The sequence below is a fragment of the Sciurus vulgaris genome (assembly GCF_902686455.1).
Source record: "Sciurus vulgaris genome assembly, chromosome: 12".
Classification (NCBI taxonomy): Eukaryota; Metazoa; Chordata; class Mammalia; order Rodentia; family Sciuridae; genus Sciurus; species Sciurus vulgaris.
The window spans coordinates 81,838,864-81,853,176 of NC_136473.1; the positions used below are offsets into that span (position 1 = coordinate 81,838,864).

The 14,313-nt window shown below is 54.5% G+C and overlaps 1 protein-coding gene across 6 annotated transcripts in view; it reads right to left on the reverse strand.

The window, feature by feature from the left end:
• Positions 1-14,313, reverse strand: part of NAV1 (neuron navigator 1) — a 254,821-nt gene that overhangs the window by 142,984 nt on the left and 97,524 nt on the right. For 5 of the 6 annotated variants that reach the window (XM_079106005.1, XM_079106004.1, XM_079106000.1 and 2 more), the window contains one exon: positions 11,494-12,282. The exons of the other annotated variant lie outside the window; for it this stretch is intronic. In XM_079106005.1, the coding sequence (XP_078962131.1) occupies positions 11,494-12,282 (789 nt within the window). The remainder of the gene's footprint in view (positions 1-11,493; positions 12,283-14,313) is intronic. 6 annotated transcript variants of the gene reach the window in all.

Below are 14,313 nucleotides of genomic sequence, written 5' to 3' on the forward strand. Positions count from 1 at the left end.
ACCCCCCTGTTTGTAATAAGGGGTCTGGGCAGCTGCCTAGGAGGGTTTGCCATGACTGTGGGACCCTACAAGGGCAGCTTCCTCCCTCCACATGTGGGAAGTATGGCCCATTGGTTAAAGAAGCAGGTACTCAAGGCAGACTGCCTGGGCGTCATACCCAGGCCCCTACACTTTCTGGCTGTGTGACCTTGGGGAAGTTACTTAATCTCTCAGTTCCCTCACTGGTAAAATGGGTGCAGGGTGGGGATAGTATCTAATTCTGTTGTTCAGGCAATTAAATGAATTACTGTATCTAAAGGGCTTAGAACAGTGTCTGGTGCATAACACAAAAAGTGATAAATATCCTAAGTCTCAGATCTTCCATGAAGCCAAGGTCCCCCCTAGACGCAGCTTCATGGAAAATATAATCTAGAAATCGGGGGCTGCTGGCAGAGGGGGAGTGGGAGGGAAAGTGAAAGTTGTACCCCAAAATGCAGAAGGGCTGACATCTGCAACACCAGCCCATTCGATGTCATATCCAGTCCTTCCAGATCTGGACACTGGGGAGTCTAATCCCTATTTTACCAATAAGGAGGCTGAGGCTCAGGCAGTTAAGTGGCTTATTCAAGATCCCCAGTTAGTGAGTGACAGATTCAGGATTCACAGTCAGAGGGGCGAGAGGAACAGTTTATCCTAGGCTGACATTGTGGGCCCCCACTCTTCGTGACTCATTCAGGCCACCTTGGTCTTTTTATTTGCATCCACCTGGGAAACCTCTAAGAGCCTTTCTGCAGCTCCAGGTCTCGGCTCTGTCCAGCACTAGCCATGACTGTGCCAGAACTTCCCACCTGTGCTTCCCACAATGGACAGGGACAGCCTTGGAGAGCAGGGTCCCTGGCCAAGAGTCAGCACTGAGGAATGTTTGCAGAGGGCAGGAGAGAACCAAGTCGTTTAGACCTGGGCTCTCAGGACCATGGCAAGCCTGGCTGAGCCTAAGTTCTAGAAGATGGAGAGGGCAAGGGCAGCAGAGTTGCTACTTGTCATGCAAGCCTAGTGGCTAAATCAGGAGCCTGAGTCAAGCCTTGCTCAAATCTCAGTACAGAGCCATGGGCATCCTTGTTCTGCCACAGAGACCAGGGGCAGAAGTAAGTTCGTGGTGACAGGAACTTGCCACGTGCTTTTGGGTAAGCTGCCTGGCATTCCTTAGGTTCTACTAAGTTTTCTCATATCTAAGGCTTGTGTAATAGTGGGGTTACCAGCCAAAAGAAATGCACCAGTAAGACCACCCAGTAACTACCTTGAAACACTCCTCTGCAGGAGTAAGTACGTGCTTCTTTAAGCTCTCTTGTGCTCCCCTTGCCACTTAGGCCCCCTGGGGCCTTGCTCTAGAACCACCACAGTCCACCAATCACAGATTTTTTTTTTGGGGGGGGCACCAGGGTTGAACCCAGCAGTGCTTAACCACTGAGTCACATCCCCAACCCTTTTTTATATTTTATTTAGAGACAGGGTCTCGATGAATTGCTTAGGGCCTCGCTAAGTTGCTGAGGCTGACTTTGAACTCACAGTCCTCCTTCCTCAGCCTCCAATCACAGACACGATACCTGACATAATAGGATCCCCCCCGCCCAGGGTGGACTCCAGGGTTACAGCCTCCCAGGATTGTTAAATCCTCTGAATAATATCTCATTCTGAGGATGAGATGGGATTATACAAACCAAACACCCAACACAGATGGCAAACAGTAAGTGCTCAATAAATATTAGTCACTATGTTACTGATCTCAGGGTTGACTATTTTCTTCCAGGAAGCCCAAACTCCACAGCCAGGCCCTTGGCTCTGAAACCAGGAAAGGGCTGAGGGACCTCAGAAAGGCCTGGGGTGCCCATTGGGTCTCCCTCCTTGGAGGCGTGGTCCTGATGCTCCTGGGAGTCCAGTGGACCCCTGTGTTAGTAGCAGAAGCAGCACCAGCCTCCCATGCTGCCTGTTGAGCAGCAACCAAAAGCTACTGGCTGGGTATCAGGCAGCACAGAGACTGGGCCCTGTTCCTGCAGCAGAGGAAAGTCACCCCTCATTGGTGCTGCCGTCACTGTGGCAGAAGGAGCAACAGTGGCCCTGGCTGCAGGCCTGCCTGCCCTGGACAGGCGTGGCTGTGTCCCTGTTGTCCACTCCCTCTCCCCAGTGCTGCAGCCAGGAGCAGGAGGACAGAGACCGTGTCATGAATGCTGCAGCCACTGGACGCTACACCATCATCAAGGTCCTGTGAAAACATTAAGATGGTGAGGCAAGTTGGGCACGGTGGCCACACCTGCAATCCCAGCTACTCAGGGGGCTGAGGCAGGATCATGAGTTTGACACCAGCATGAGCAACTTAGCAAGACCCATCTCAAAATAAAAATTTTAAAGTGCTGAGGATGTAGCTCAGTGGTAGAGCATTCCTGGGTTCAATCTCCCTGTACCAAAAAACTAAAATAAAATAAAGAGAGTGGAGCAGGGCCTAAACCCTATGGCAAACACTGAACACTAGGACGCCTGCTGGGGACACCTAGACTCCATAGTAAAATCAGATCCTCTATGGCAAACACCCTGGTTCCTATAACAACGGAACACCATGGCAAACCCTGGGCATGGCAGCTGGAAGAGCCTGGTAGCATCCCAAAGGAACAGAGGCAGAGGAAGGCTTGAGCTTAGGGTAAGAGCGCCCTCCTGCCCAGGGTGGCCTGCTTCCTCTGCTCCCTGAAACACCATCTGCTCTGAGGGCTCCAGCCAGCCACGTCCCAGCCAGCCTTCCTACCTCCGTTCAAACAAAGTGAGATGACAGAAGTACCTTCTCCCCCAACGCCAAGACCCTGATTCATTTAAATGGCTCCCCAACTTCCTGTTCTTTCAAGAAGACTTCCTGGATCGAACAAGTGACTGAGGAGCTGACATGTGGCTCCCACCCTACTTGAGTCTGCTTCAAAACTGCAAGCAATTGACCAGCTCCACCGTCTAGTCCAGACAGGCTTCAGGTCTGGGTTCTGCTATGTCTGGTTCATGTGCAGTGGGCGGCAGATCTGCCTTCTGCAGGGCACCTGCAGAGCTAAGGCAGTGGAGGACCAACCCCTGGTCAGGGTAGAGCACTGCACCTTGGGCGGTGGAGTTGCACCAGAGCTGCTGCTGACGAGGTGACAACCTTGGTGCACAGAGGTGTCCTCTCCCTAGGATCCTCCCATGGGCGACTGCAGGGGCTGCAGGAGTGATCTTGCCTGAGCGAGGAGGTGTGAAACCACAGGGCTGGCTTAGCTCTTCACTCAGCCACGGCTCCAGGCAGGGAGGAGACACAGGACTGTGTGGGGGATCCTTTGGGAACACACCGTTATTTGCGTTCCTCCGTTCAACTGTCTGCCCGGAGCCTGTAGTCAAGGCCCAGCACACTCACTGCCACCAGCCGCGACACTTCTGCAGCTGCCTCTGCAGTCTTGTGTCTTCTGCTCCCTTCCAGCCTCACTGCCCAACCATCAAGCCCTTTCCTTTTCCAGGCCCTCTGTCTCTACTACCACAGTCTCGTCCTCCTTTCAAAACTGTCAATCCTGGGGGAAATGGGGATTGAAATCAAATTCCTTGCAAGTATGATTCTGTCTAAATGTACCCAACTACTATACATAATGGTAATGCTCTCATAAAAAATTTTTTTAAAGCATGACAACCCTGCACAGCATGTCCCTGCCCACCCCCACCCTCTGCATGTGTCTCACACACCTGAGCTGGACTCTAGCTCCAGGGGCCTCGCTCTGCTCCGTTGCTTTCTCTCGCTTTGTCACACAGGCCACATTCTACCGTGTCTGAGAATGAGCACATCTTTTCTCCTCATCTTGCCTGTCAGACTAGCATGCCAGCCCCAAACCTCCATCTCAGGAGCACGGTGGTTTGCCCCTGCCCACTGTTTGACAAGCTGCTCCTGAATTAAATGGAATCAAACACATTTGGGGGGATCTTGAGGTTCCTGGAAGGACTACATCCTCTGGATTACATTCAAAGCCTGGCTCTGCAGCTCGATTGCTTTAGGCAGATTAAATTTCATTGCCTCAGTTTCTTCATTTGTAATTAGGATCATAAGATAATTGTGAGCATTAAGTGATTCAGGATATATAAGGAATAAGACCAATGCCTCGCCAGGGCACACATCTGTAATCCCAGTAACTCAGGAGGCTGAGGCAGGAGGATTGCAAGTGTGAGGCCAGTCTCAGCAAAAGCGAGGTGCTAAGCAACTCAGTGAGGCCCCACCTCTAAATAAAACACAAAATAGGACTGGGGATGTGGCTCAGTGGTGAAGTGCCCCTGAGTTCAATCTCCAGTACTCCCCTAAATAAATAAAAAATAAATAAATAAATAAATAAAATAAATGGCTGGGGATGTGGCTCAGTGGTAAGTGTCCTTGGGTTCAGTCCCCAGTACCAAAAGAAAAAACAAATAAAACAATGCCTCTGGTATGTCAAATGACTGGTAAAAAGTATTATTAGATTATCATAGAGATTTTTTGGCAGGGTAGCAGCACAGAAGAGTCGGGTACCAGGGTGCCTGCAGGCAGCTCCTCGGTTGTGGGGGTATTAGAATCTCATGGCCCATGGCACCTTAGGGACTCCGCAGAGAGAAAGCAGGGCCTCCTGGCTGGTTGCCAGCATCCCCAAAAGGGAAGGGCTTGTTTAGGGTCACCAAGGGCAAAGAGAGTCTATGTCTTTAGAGTCCAAGGAGTAACCAGCACTTACAGCACTTTTCTGGGAAAGGAGCCAGTAGTCTGAACCCCTGCAGCCTCCGCCTGGGGGTCTGTTTGGGGGAAGTTGTTTCATCACGGCTATATTTCAGACTCTTCTAAACCTGTCCATTTCTTGTACACACACACACACACACACACACACACACACACACAAATGCACCTTCAGTATGTACATATGTGCTGGAAGCCAGGGAGTGTGCAAGGGTCTATCTGCACTGATCCAAGTGAACACACCATCCACTGCACACCCTGCATTCACACCCTGACACCCAACCTCACCCACTCTGCAGGGGTTTATGCTGCCTGCCAACCTAGTCACCCAGTTCCTTCCACCACACCTGCCTGAGTCTGGCTCTGTCAGCACTTCCCATCCTACCACTCAGCCCAAGCTCACAGTTCACAACCCTGGCTCTCGGTGGAAACACCTGGAGCTTATGACATCCAGTCTCCTAGGCCAGATTACACCCAACAGTCACACCCCAGATGGATAACCCTCAGACAACTCCAGGACTCCACAGGGACCAGAAGTGGGAGTATTTACAGCACATCAGGACTTGGACCTGCCCTTGTTCTTGGTTTCCACATCCCCAAGTCACAGGAGTGAGCACCCTGAGAAACCCAGGGGAAGAGCTGCCACCCAGAAATTAGAAGAGTCTGGAGGAAACACCCACTCCAGTGGCCCTGAAATGTATCATCAAGATGTCTAAAATAGATGCCGGATGGCTCAGGGCAAGGGCCTGCCCTGGCCCCGCCCTGGCTGCCTCGCTGAGGTTTGACTGGAGTGGAGTTGGAGAAGAACCTATGTAGAGCACAGGATGTACAGCGGCGTTGACAGCAAGCGCCAGAACTGGAACCAAAGCTCTTAGGGGTGAACCTGAGACCTGTAGATGGGCTGTGCTCCACCTCTCCTCCCCAGCTCAGCACTGGACAAGGCTCCCACCCTTGCAATTTGCACCTGCGCGTGCAGAGTCATAACATCTGGGCCCAAAAGTTGCATATAAAAGATGACAAGCTGCCAGCCCACCCTGCTTATCCCGGCTGTGCCCACAGTGGACAGCCACACCGGACACACCCTCAGTTGGCACAACTCTACTCCTGCCTCAGCCTCTGGTGGGGAGATATAAACAGTTCCTGGGCATCTTCTCAGTCTGTGCCCTCATCTCTGCTGCCCAGAAGGAAGCAGAAACTTCACTGAAGTTCGTTGAAGGAGGTGGAACGGATCCCAGGAGGTTCTGCTCTCCTGCTTCCCAGGCCCCAGAAGGGGCAGTGTTGGGGAAGGTGTAGGAGGGGATGTCTGCTTCAGGGCTGACCCATCACTCAAGGGTCTCCTGTCAGAGGGAGACTGCCCACGCAGGGTAGTGAGCTAGGCTGGCCCCTGGCCCTTCCTGTGCATGAGAGGGAAGGCTGCAGGCTCCCAGGACATCAAAAACATCTGGGTAATCCAAACAAGGTGTGGAGGGAGGTCAGCCAGTGCAAATGAGAAACATGTGGCGTCCATTTCCCCTCTGCTGGTTGCCTAGCACAGGGTTTGCAGGCAGAGGGGAACACAGCTTCCGGATTGGGCCAGGAGAAAATGCAGCCAATGGTGCAGGTCCCCAGCAAGGAGCCACCCTGAGACACAGACTCTATGAAGAGGTGGGAGCATGATCTACCTGGGGGGCTGGACTTCACTGGGCCTGAGAACCAGGTGAACAGGTCAGGCTCCTTCCCCATCAGGTCTTATTAAAAAAAAAAAAAAAAGACAAATGGAAAGAGACAGGAATAGGGAAGAAAAATGGGCTAGAGCCTGCATAGGTATCTGACCTCAAATATAAAAAATCTAAAAGGCAGGCTGAATTAATCTACAAGGATCCAGAGAGCAAATCTGGACCGCCACGGGTGGAAATTCTCAAGAAACAGAATCTTGGTTCAACAGAAAAAAAGATCTTTCTAATAATGAATGCTTTCTAGGAAAATAAGGTAGTGAGTCCTCTGTCACTAGGAGTGTGTAAACAGAACACCCACCTGCCTATGATGGGATTAGTTTCAGCTTTAAGTGGGTGGCTCAACCAGACAATTTCCATTCTGTGGTTCTATGGCATCCCAGGAAAGGCTGAGGGAGGTGGAGTGCTCTGCAGAGAGGAGGGGACTTGTCTCTCACGGCTTGTCCAGGGAGACACTGCAGAGTGCTGCAGCGTGGCTAAGCAGCAGGGTGCTGGGCTGCAGTTACAGTCCCTGGGGGCTCTCCTTTGAGGCTGTTGAAACAACTTGCACCTCAAGCCCTTGGGTCAGAGGCTGTCAGGTGTGGGTGTGTGTGTAGAGGGACAGCAGCAGGGAAGGGCAAGACTGGAGGTTAGCAAGCAGAAGAGGAAGCTTAGGTAGGGGACAGAGAGGGAACAGGCAGGAGGTGAGTGCTGGCAGACCCAGAAGCAGATCCAGCAGAGAGGTGAGGAGGACTGGAACAAGAGGGAAGTGTCAGGAAACACCCCAGGGTTCCAGGTGACTTGGCTCTGTTATGCATTCAGTCTTGGTCTAGAGGGGGCCTGCGGCCTTGGGGCAGAGCCACCAGTAAAGGTCATCTCCCTGGATTGTTTTAAGTTTTGGGGAACCACAGCAGCTTTGGGCACTTCTGTCCAGTCTGGACATTCTCCCCACAGTGGAGGGTCTGCCCCTACCACCTACTCATCCTCCCATTTGTCATTCTCAGAAGCAGAGCCCAGGCTGCCTTGTGATAGCAGCTTTGGCTGAAGCAGTCTGAAGAAGCCAAAGCCAAGAGCAGAGTAGCAGGACCTCTTGTCCATTCTTGGATGGGGACCCAAGTCTGGCCTTGGAAGAAAACATCCTAACATAGTAGGAAAAGAAATGTTCTCAGCACCAAACTTGAGGAAGGAGGGAGGCCTCACAGCTCCAAGGTTCTGCACCAATTCCTGACTCACCTGGCCCACACTCACTGCAGGTGACACCACAAGCCTTCTCTAGCACCGCTACTGCTGCCCAGGGGAAGGGCAGAGGTGAGCTTGGTCACACTCTCCTGCGAGGCCTCAGGGAAGCCTGGAAGTATCTGGAATGGCTCTGGGTGGAGCCCCTAACACTGAGGTGCTGGTTGAGTTTGCACACATACCTGTCTGCCATTCTTTGGGGAATTAACGACATCTCTTCTACTCACCCCGCCCCCTAAAGCACTGAATATAAAGGACATTTCATCCCCCTACTACTCAAAGCATCCCAGAGCACATCTTCTGGAGGAACTCTCTCCCTCCACCCCGCCCCCAAATCCACAACAACCAAGTGGCTTAGAAATGGGTAGCTTCCTGCCTTTCTTCCTCAATTCTATTTTCTGTGCTTCTGAGGGTCTAAATGTTGTCATGGTAACCCTGGGGTAGGTGCCAGACACCTTCTGTGGGGAAGTACCACTAGGAACTCCAAGTTCCCAGGCTCTTTCACACCCTGACCTTGGGCAGTCTTACCTGCTCCATCTTGTCTCTTTTTCCAGGAGGACTAAGGGGTAAAAAGCTCAATGTTTTGAGGAGTCCACAGACCAACTTCACTTGAGATCTGTGGGGCCATGGCCAAGGAGGAGGAAGAGTGTGGTTTGGGATGTTTCCGCAGTATTTAAGGGCTCTGCATTAATCTAAGCTCTCTTGAAGCCACCTAGGACATTTTCAAGGTTTAATCGCCATGCCCATCCCTAAAGGGTACAAATGAGCCATGGGAGGCTCTCTTTCACTCACAAATGGGGAAACTGAGTTCCAGAAGAGGAGCTTAAGACTTCTGGACAGGCAAACATGGAATACAGCTTCCTGCCCTGCCTAGGTGCAGGCCTGGTGGCCTTCTGGGAGCCAAATTGCCTGATGTGTACAATCGGCCAGGTTCCAAAGACATCTGATTCCTGGAATTGGTCCCTTTCTCTCTGGGACCTACTCCTCAGTCTTCTAAGTTTCTGTAGTTCCCCAGGGAGACCCTGTTTACTTGGCAGCTTACAAGGCTGGAGAAGGGACAGGGAGCCTGCCTAGGCCATCTGGGCACCAGCTGATTTCTGGAAAGAGCACGATCAGGTTTCATTTCTTCCCCTTTATTCCAGAAAGGCTCTTTTTTGGGGCTATTTCACCTCCCCACACTCTCTGCCTCAGAAATTAGATCTAGGCAACTTCTTGAGTCTGAGATAGTTTCAGGGAATAAGCATAACCTGACACTGAACTTCATGGGTACGGACAAATACCCTGTATCTTCAGCCACCATCCGGAAGCAGGGAGATGGCCATTCTCCTCAGAGGCCACCCTGCTCTCCACCAAGGGCCTGTCCCCACGCTGGGAACACCCTCACAGCCCTGGGAGGCTGATTGGCTATACTGTTCCCTTTACCCCCACCTGGTCAGTCCATTCTCCATCTCTACCTTCACACCGAAGAGCTTGGCCTAGAGTTATCAGAGGCACTCATATCTGACGTCAAGCACTGCCTTCCAGGGCCTGGACCCACACCACTCGCCTCAGTAATCTCAGCTGGTGACAGGTGAGCAAGCTCCTCAGACTTTATCCCTGCACCTCCACCTGTGAGGGAAGCCTCTCAGCCCTCCATAAGGTCATCAGGCCAGCTTTGCTGACCCATGCACTGCAGACATAAGGGACGGCAGTTCAGTTCCCCTTGATACCCTCAACCAGCTCTGAGACTATCTGTTAGGGTTTCCATGGTTACCCCTTTGAGAAATAACTGACAGCCCAGATCCTGGGGTAGTATGGGGACTGCCAGGTCTAGGAAGGGCCAGATCAGCTAAGCCAACCAATCAGGGGAAGCCCTGACCTTGAAAGTGGGTCTGTGCCCTCTGCTACTCCATGCCCCTATCCTCCTTTCCTCTGCCCAAGTCACAGTGAAGGTCCCTTCCTCTCCCAGACTCCTCTTAGTCCTTCAGGCAGTGTTCATTCCCAGCCAGCCTGGTGCCTCCTCCTCAAGCTGCAGCCACAATTGGATTATCACCTCCTTCGAAAGGCCTGGAGCAGGCCTGCCCTTCCCAGTATCTCTCCAACACACAATCCAGGGTCGTCTTCTCCACAGTCCTCCTCAGTGCCTGGAATTATTTTATTCATTTATCTTCTTAGTGACTGTCTTGCCCCATTGGACTGCAAGCTCCTTCAGGGCAGGGCCTCTGGCAGACTCAGCTGGCAGTGAGCACAGGGTGGCAAGTTCCCTTTCCAGGGAGAGGCTGTCTTGTCACTGGTGCACTCCCACCTCCACCTCTATTCTCCCTTGCTGAGGCCCGAGCTTTCAGGGGGCTCCCCAGGGACAGGACTGCTCTTCCCTTTTTGCCCTTGTCCAGTTTCCTGGTTGCCTCTGCAAAACCCATCTGCAGTCTCCTTCCTGAGGATGGATTTTCAGAAAGACCAAATCCTTGTCCCTGGTCAAGGGACCCTCATTCTGGACCACACAGGAGTCGGGGGACCGGAGTGGGGCAGGAAACCTGCAGCAGGAGGAACCCATCTCTCTCAGCTTCGCATTCTCCTGGGGAGCCAGGCGAGTTCTTCCATCCATCTATCCATCCATCCATCCACTCATCCACCCATCCACCCGTCCCCACCGGTTCGCCCATCACTTGACCCCGCCCCTTCACACGCGCCACGACACGCCCCTTCCCAGCCCCCAGCGGGGCCGCCGGCCTGCAGGGTACTGGGAAGCTGGGTCCCCAGGCGCTGGCGCCTGAGGACCCACATTCCAGCTACCGCAACAAGTCCGCTCAACCAAGGCGATTCGCCTGGGCTCCGAGCCTTGCCGCTGTCCTCCGGTGGCCCCAGCACCGCCCATGCGGGCTCCCAAGGCACCGCAGCCCTGTGTCCTGCACATCCTGGATCTGTCCCACTGTAAAGGCACCGGCCCTAGGGAAAGTAGCGCAGTTCCCGGGCCCGCTCCGGGTTTTTTTGCATGAACTCTTCAGGCTCGGAGAACAATGGAGCAGCTCTCTGCGCTTCCTCCACCCAAGCAAGCTTTGTTCTTCCGTTCCCGCCCGCTCGGCTTCCATTAGCCAAAGGGCAAAGGCTGCCCCGTCAAACAGAGGTCTGGGTGCAAAAGCCCAGACCTTCCCCTAAACGACCAGGGGTGGGAGTGGGGGTAGGGTCTGGAGCTAGAGCCAGGCCTGAGGTATAGGAGGCGCATCCAGATGCGCGCAGCTGGCTGTCCGCCCGCCCCTTGGCCCCAGACGCTTCTCCTTGCCAGAACCCCCCACACCCGGGAAATCCGACTCACACTCCCACCCGGGATCCAGAGGAAGTGGAGCCTCAGTTCTGCTGTAGGGCCAAGTAGCCCTCACATCTGCTCTCCTCACATCTGTCCTCTGGATCTAGGCTCTCCCTGAACGCTTCCCTGCCAGTGCTGGATGCTATCTTGTAGAGTGCAGACCACTCCACAGCTGTGGTCTCCACCAGCCCCAGATTTTGCCACATTAAAATTCTGGACTTTAAAATTCGAGGAAACCAATGGAAACCAATGGTCTCTATGTCTGAGAACCTAAGTCGTTCACCCCATTGTCCAGGTCCACCTCACACAGGCCAGAGTAGAGCCTGGACTCCAGCCAGGTAACATCTTTAAGACATACTTTGGCCATGCGCATCTAGAGGTGGGTCAGCTCTGCACATCTGGGTTCAATGCCCCTTCTAATGTGACCGGTGATCAGGAGAGCCCTACTGCGCTGGGGCAGGGGAGGAAGCTTCGTCCACCCCCACCCCCTCGCACCTTCTCCTGCAGCTGGCCAGGAGAAAGCCAGGGGCGGGGTGGGGCGGGGCGGCACGACTTACCCAGCATCTGGCTGAAGAGCAGCTGCTCCAGGTCGCCCAGCACAGTTACCACGAGCTCGGGGTCCACCTTGAGGAAAGCGCGCTCCTCCTGGCCCTTGGCGGAGGGCACAGGCCCGGAGCTCTTTTGCGCCTTGGCCTTGCTGGAGAGCAGCTCATCATCCGATTTGCCGTCGTCGCTCACCGCCGCCTCTGGCGCCTTGCTGAGCGGCTTGACCTCCGCATAAGGTCCGCGCGGGATCCGGCTGGGTTTTCCCAGGCTGGGCGCTAGAGGAGCTAGGGGGGTCTTGGCGCCGCCCGCCTGGCCGCCCTTGGCCTGGAAGAGGGAATGCTCAGACTTGGACAGCGTCTTGGACATCAGCGGAGCCTCGCGGCCCTTGGACCCCATCTTGCCCAAGCCCTTGGGTGCCTTGGCCATATCGTCGCTCCACTCGGGCTCATAGAGCTGCAGCTTCTTCTCCGAGTCCGTGAGGAACGAGAGGTTGGTGAGCGACTTCTGTTTGCGCAGGTTGGAGGCCGGTGGACCGCCGGGAACACGACTGTCCACGCTCCCGGACTTGAAGACCTTCAGCTCGGCGGCGCTGGCCTTGGCCATGCCGCCACCGCCGCCCGGCGCCTTGGCGCGCTTGGGCAGCATGCCTCTGCCGTCCGCCGCTGCCGCCTTCCTGCCGGCTCCTCGCGGCTCGTCCGCGCCCTCGTCGCCGCCGCCGCTCAGCTCCACCTCGGGCTGCACGCTCTTGACGCTGCTGCCCAGCATTCTGCCCGCGAGGAGCGCATGGACGATCCGCGCGTCTGCAGGCACGGGGCGGGGGGAGGGGGCGGGGGCGCCGGGAGGAGGCGGCGGCAGAGAAGGAGGGGGAGGGAAAGGACGGAAGAAACCGAGGAAGAAGGGAGAGGAAGGGGGAGGGAGCAAGCGAGGAGGGGGCCGGCGAGCGGGGAGCCGGGGAAAGAAACGCAGGGAAGGAAGACCGGGAAAAGGAAAGAGCAGGGAAACCGGGAAGCGATGGGGCGGGGTCGGAGGAAAAGGGGCGGGGCGGGGAAAATACAAATTAAAATCTTTAAATCAGTCAAAGAAAAGATGGAAACCCCGCGGCTCCATCGAAGCCTGGAGCGGGATCGCGACCCCCCTGGCCCGCCTGCTTCTCAGTCCCGCGGGCAGTGCAACTGCCCGGCAGCGCTCTCGCCGCACTCCGCCCGCCTTGCTCCAGTAGAGGCTGCAGGCTGCAGCTCCGAGCCCAGGAAGGAGGGGAGGCGAAGGCGGGGAGCAAACAGGAGGAGGGGAGGAGTGTGCGCGAAGGGAGGGAGGTGGGGGAGAGTGTGTGTCTATTTCTGGCTCGGGAGGGGGAGGTATCTGCAAGCGGCGCTCCGGGTGCGGATGAGTGGGGGGTAGGGGGCACATAAAGGATCCCACCAGGATTTCTCCTCGCTTTCCGCGCAGTGGCAGAGCAGGTTCTTGGAGGGCACGGGTGGTCCCCTGCAGCATCCGCAAGAAAGGATCGATTGAGGAAATGTGGGCGTACAGGTAAAAGGGACCAAAAAGGGCAGTTCAGGATAAAGGGCAGAAAGTGGGGCCTGGAAAAGACCCCACTTTGGGAAAGTCCCTGCCCTCTACCCGCACCATCCTCGATTTTCCCCCCCAGGAAATGCCTTCCCATCCTACCTTGTGCCTTTGAGGCACAAGGTTGTGCTCCCGGATCCAGAAGGTAGGGAACAGGAGATAGGACAAGGAGGTTTGGAGAAGACAGGGTCCCTGGCTTGCTGGGGAGGGAGCTGAGGTCTTTGGAGGAAGGAACTGACCCTTGGGATGAGGAGACTGGGTTCCTATTCTCATTGACTGCATGACCTTGTCAAAGTCATTGAACCCCTCTGGTTGTCTGTCCCTCTTATGGTGGTTATAATACCAGCTTCCTTGGTGAAATGGCATTGGAACTTAAAGTCCTGTGTCAAGCCTAGGGAATCAGGAAGAGGCTGAGCACTAGTCCCTCACCTGCACAGCTGAAGCAGTGCTGCAGAACCATTTTTAAAAAGAAAACCACTTAGCCAGCTCTTCTCTCTGCACCTACCTGGGCCCAGAGAAGCCAGATGGGCTAAAGGGGGAGCAAGAACCAAACAGAGTAGGCAGCATTTCACCTAGGACCATCCCTCCATAGAGGGCGACACTACTAGTCTTCCCAGGTCCTCCCAAGTCAAGGCCAGGTTGACAGAGCAAAAGGCTCTGAGGAGAGGTGAGGGACAGGAGAAAGTTGAGGGGAATTCTGAATGCAAAGCTTGCTTCAGAAGGGACAGGCTCCAGCTGGAGCTATGCTATGCACTGGGCATTGTAAAGTCCTAAGAACTCTGCCAGAATGTGGTAACTATCAGATTACTGTCCACCCCACCCCACCCCAACCACTAACTATCTTCTAGCTTCTCCCTTCCTTCCCCTATCTTTGAAGATCCTTGTGTCCAGATCCCTGTGTCCGAGTCTACTGGTTCATCCACTCTCCTAGTATGAAGCATCAAGGCCTGCCTAAGTGTGAGAGGTACTTGTGTATGCGTCTGTCTCCCCACGGCACAGGAGCTCTCCCAGTGCAGAGCTGTCTCTCCAGCACTTTCGCGGAGCAGGTACTACAGCAGTATTGGCTAAGTGGATCGCAAGGCCTCCATGCTAGTGATTGGATTGGTATCCTGCATGACCCTTTGATCCTGGTGGTAGCCCAAGACTCCCTGGCTTCCATGATCCCAGGTTTAGACTGACATACCATAAAGTTTTCAAGTACTTTGGCAGAGAGGATGTGCCTATCCAGTACTAAGAATATAGAATTCTCAAGCAGAGAGGTGTTT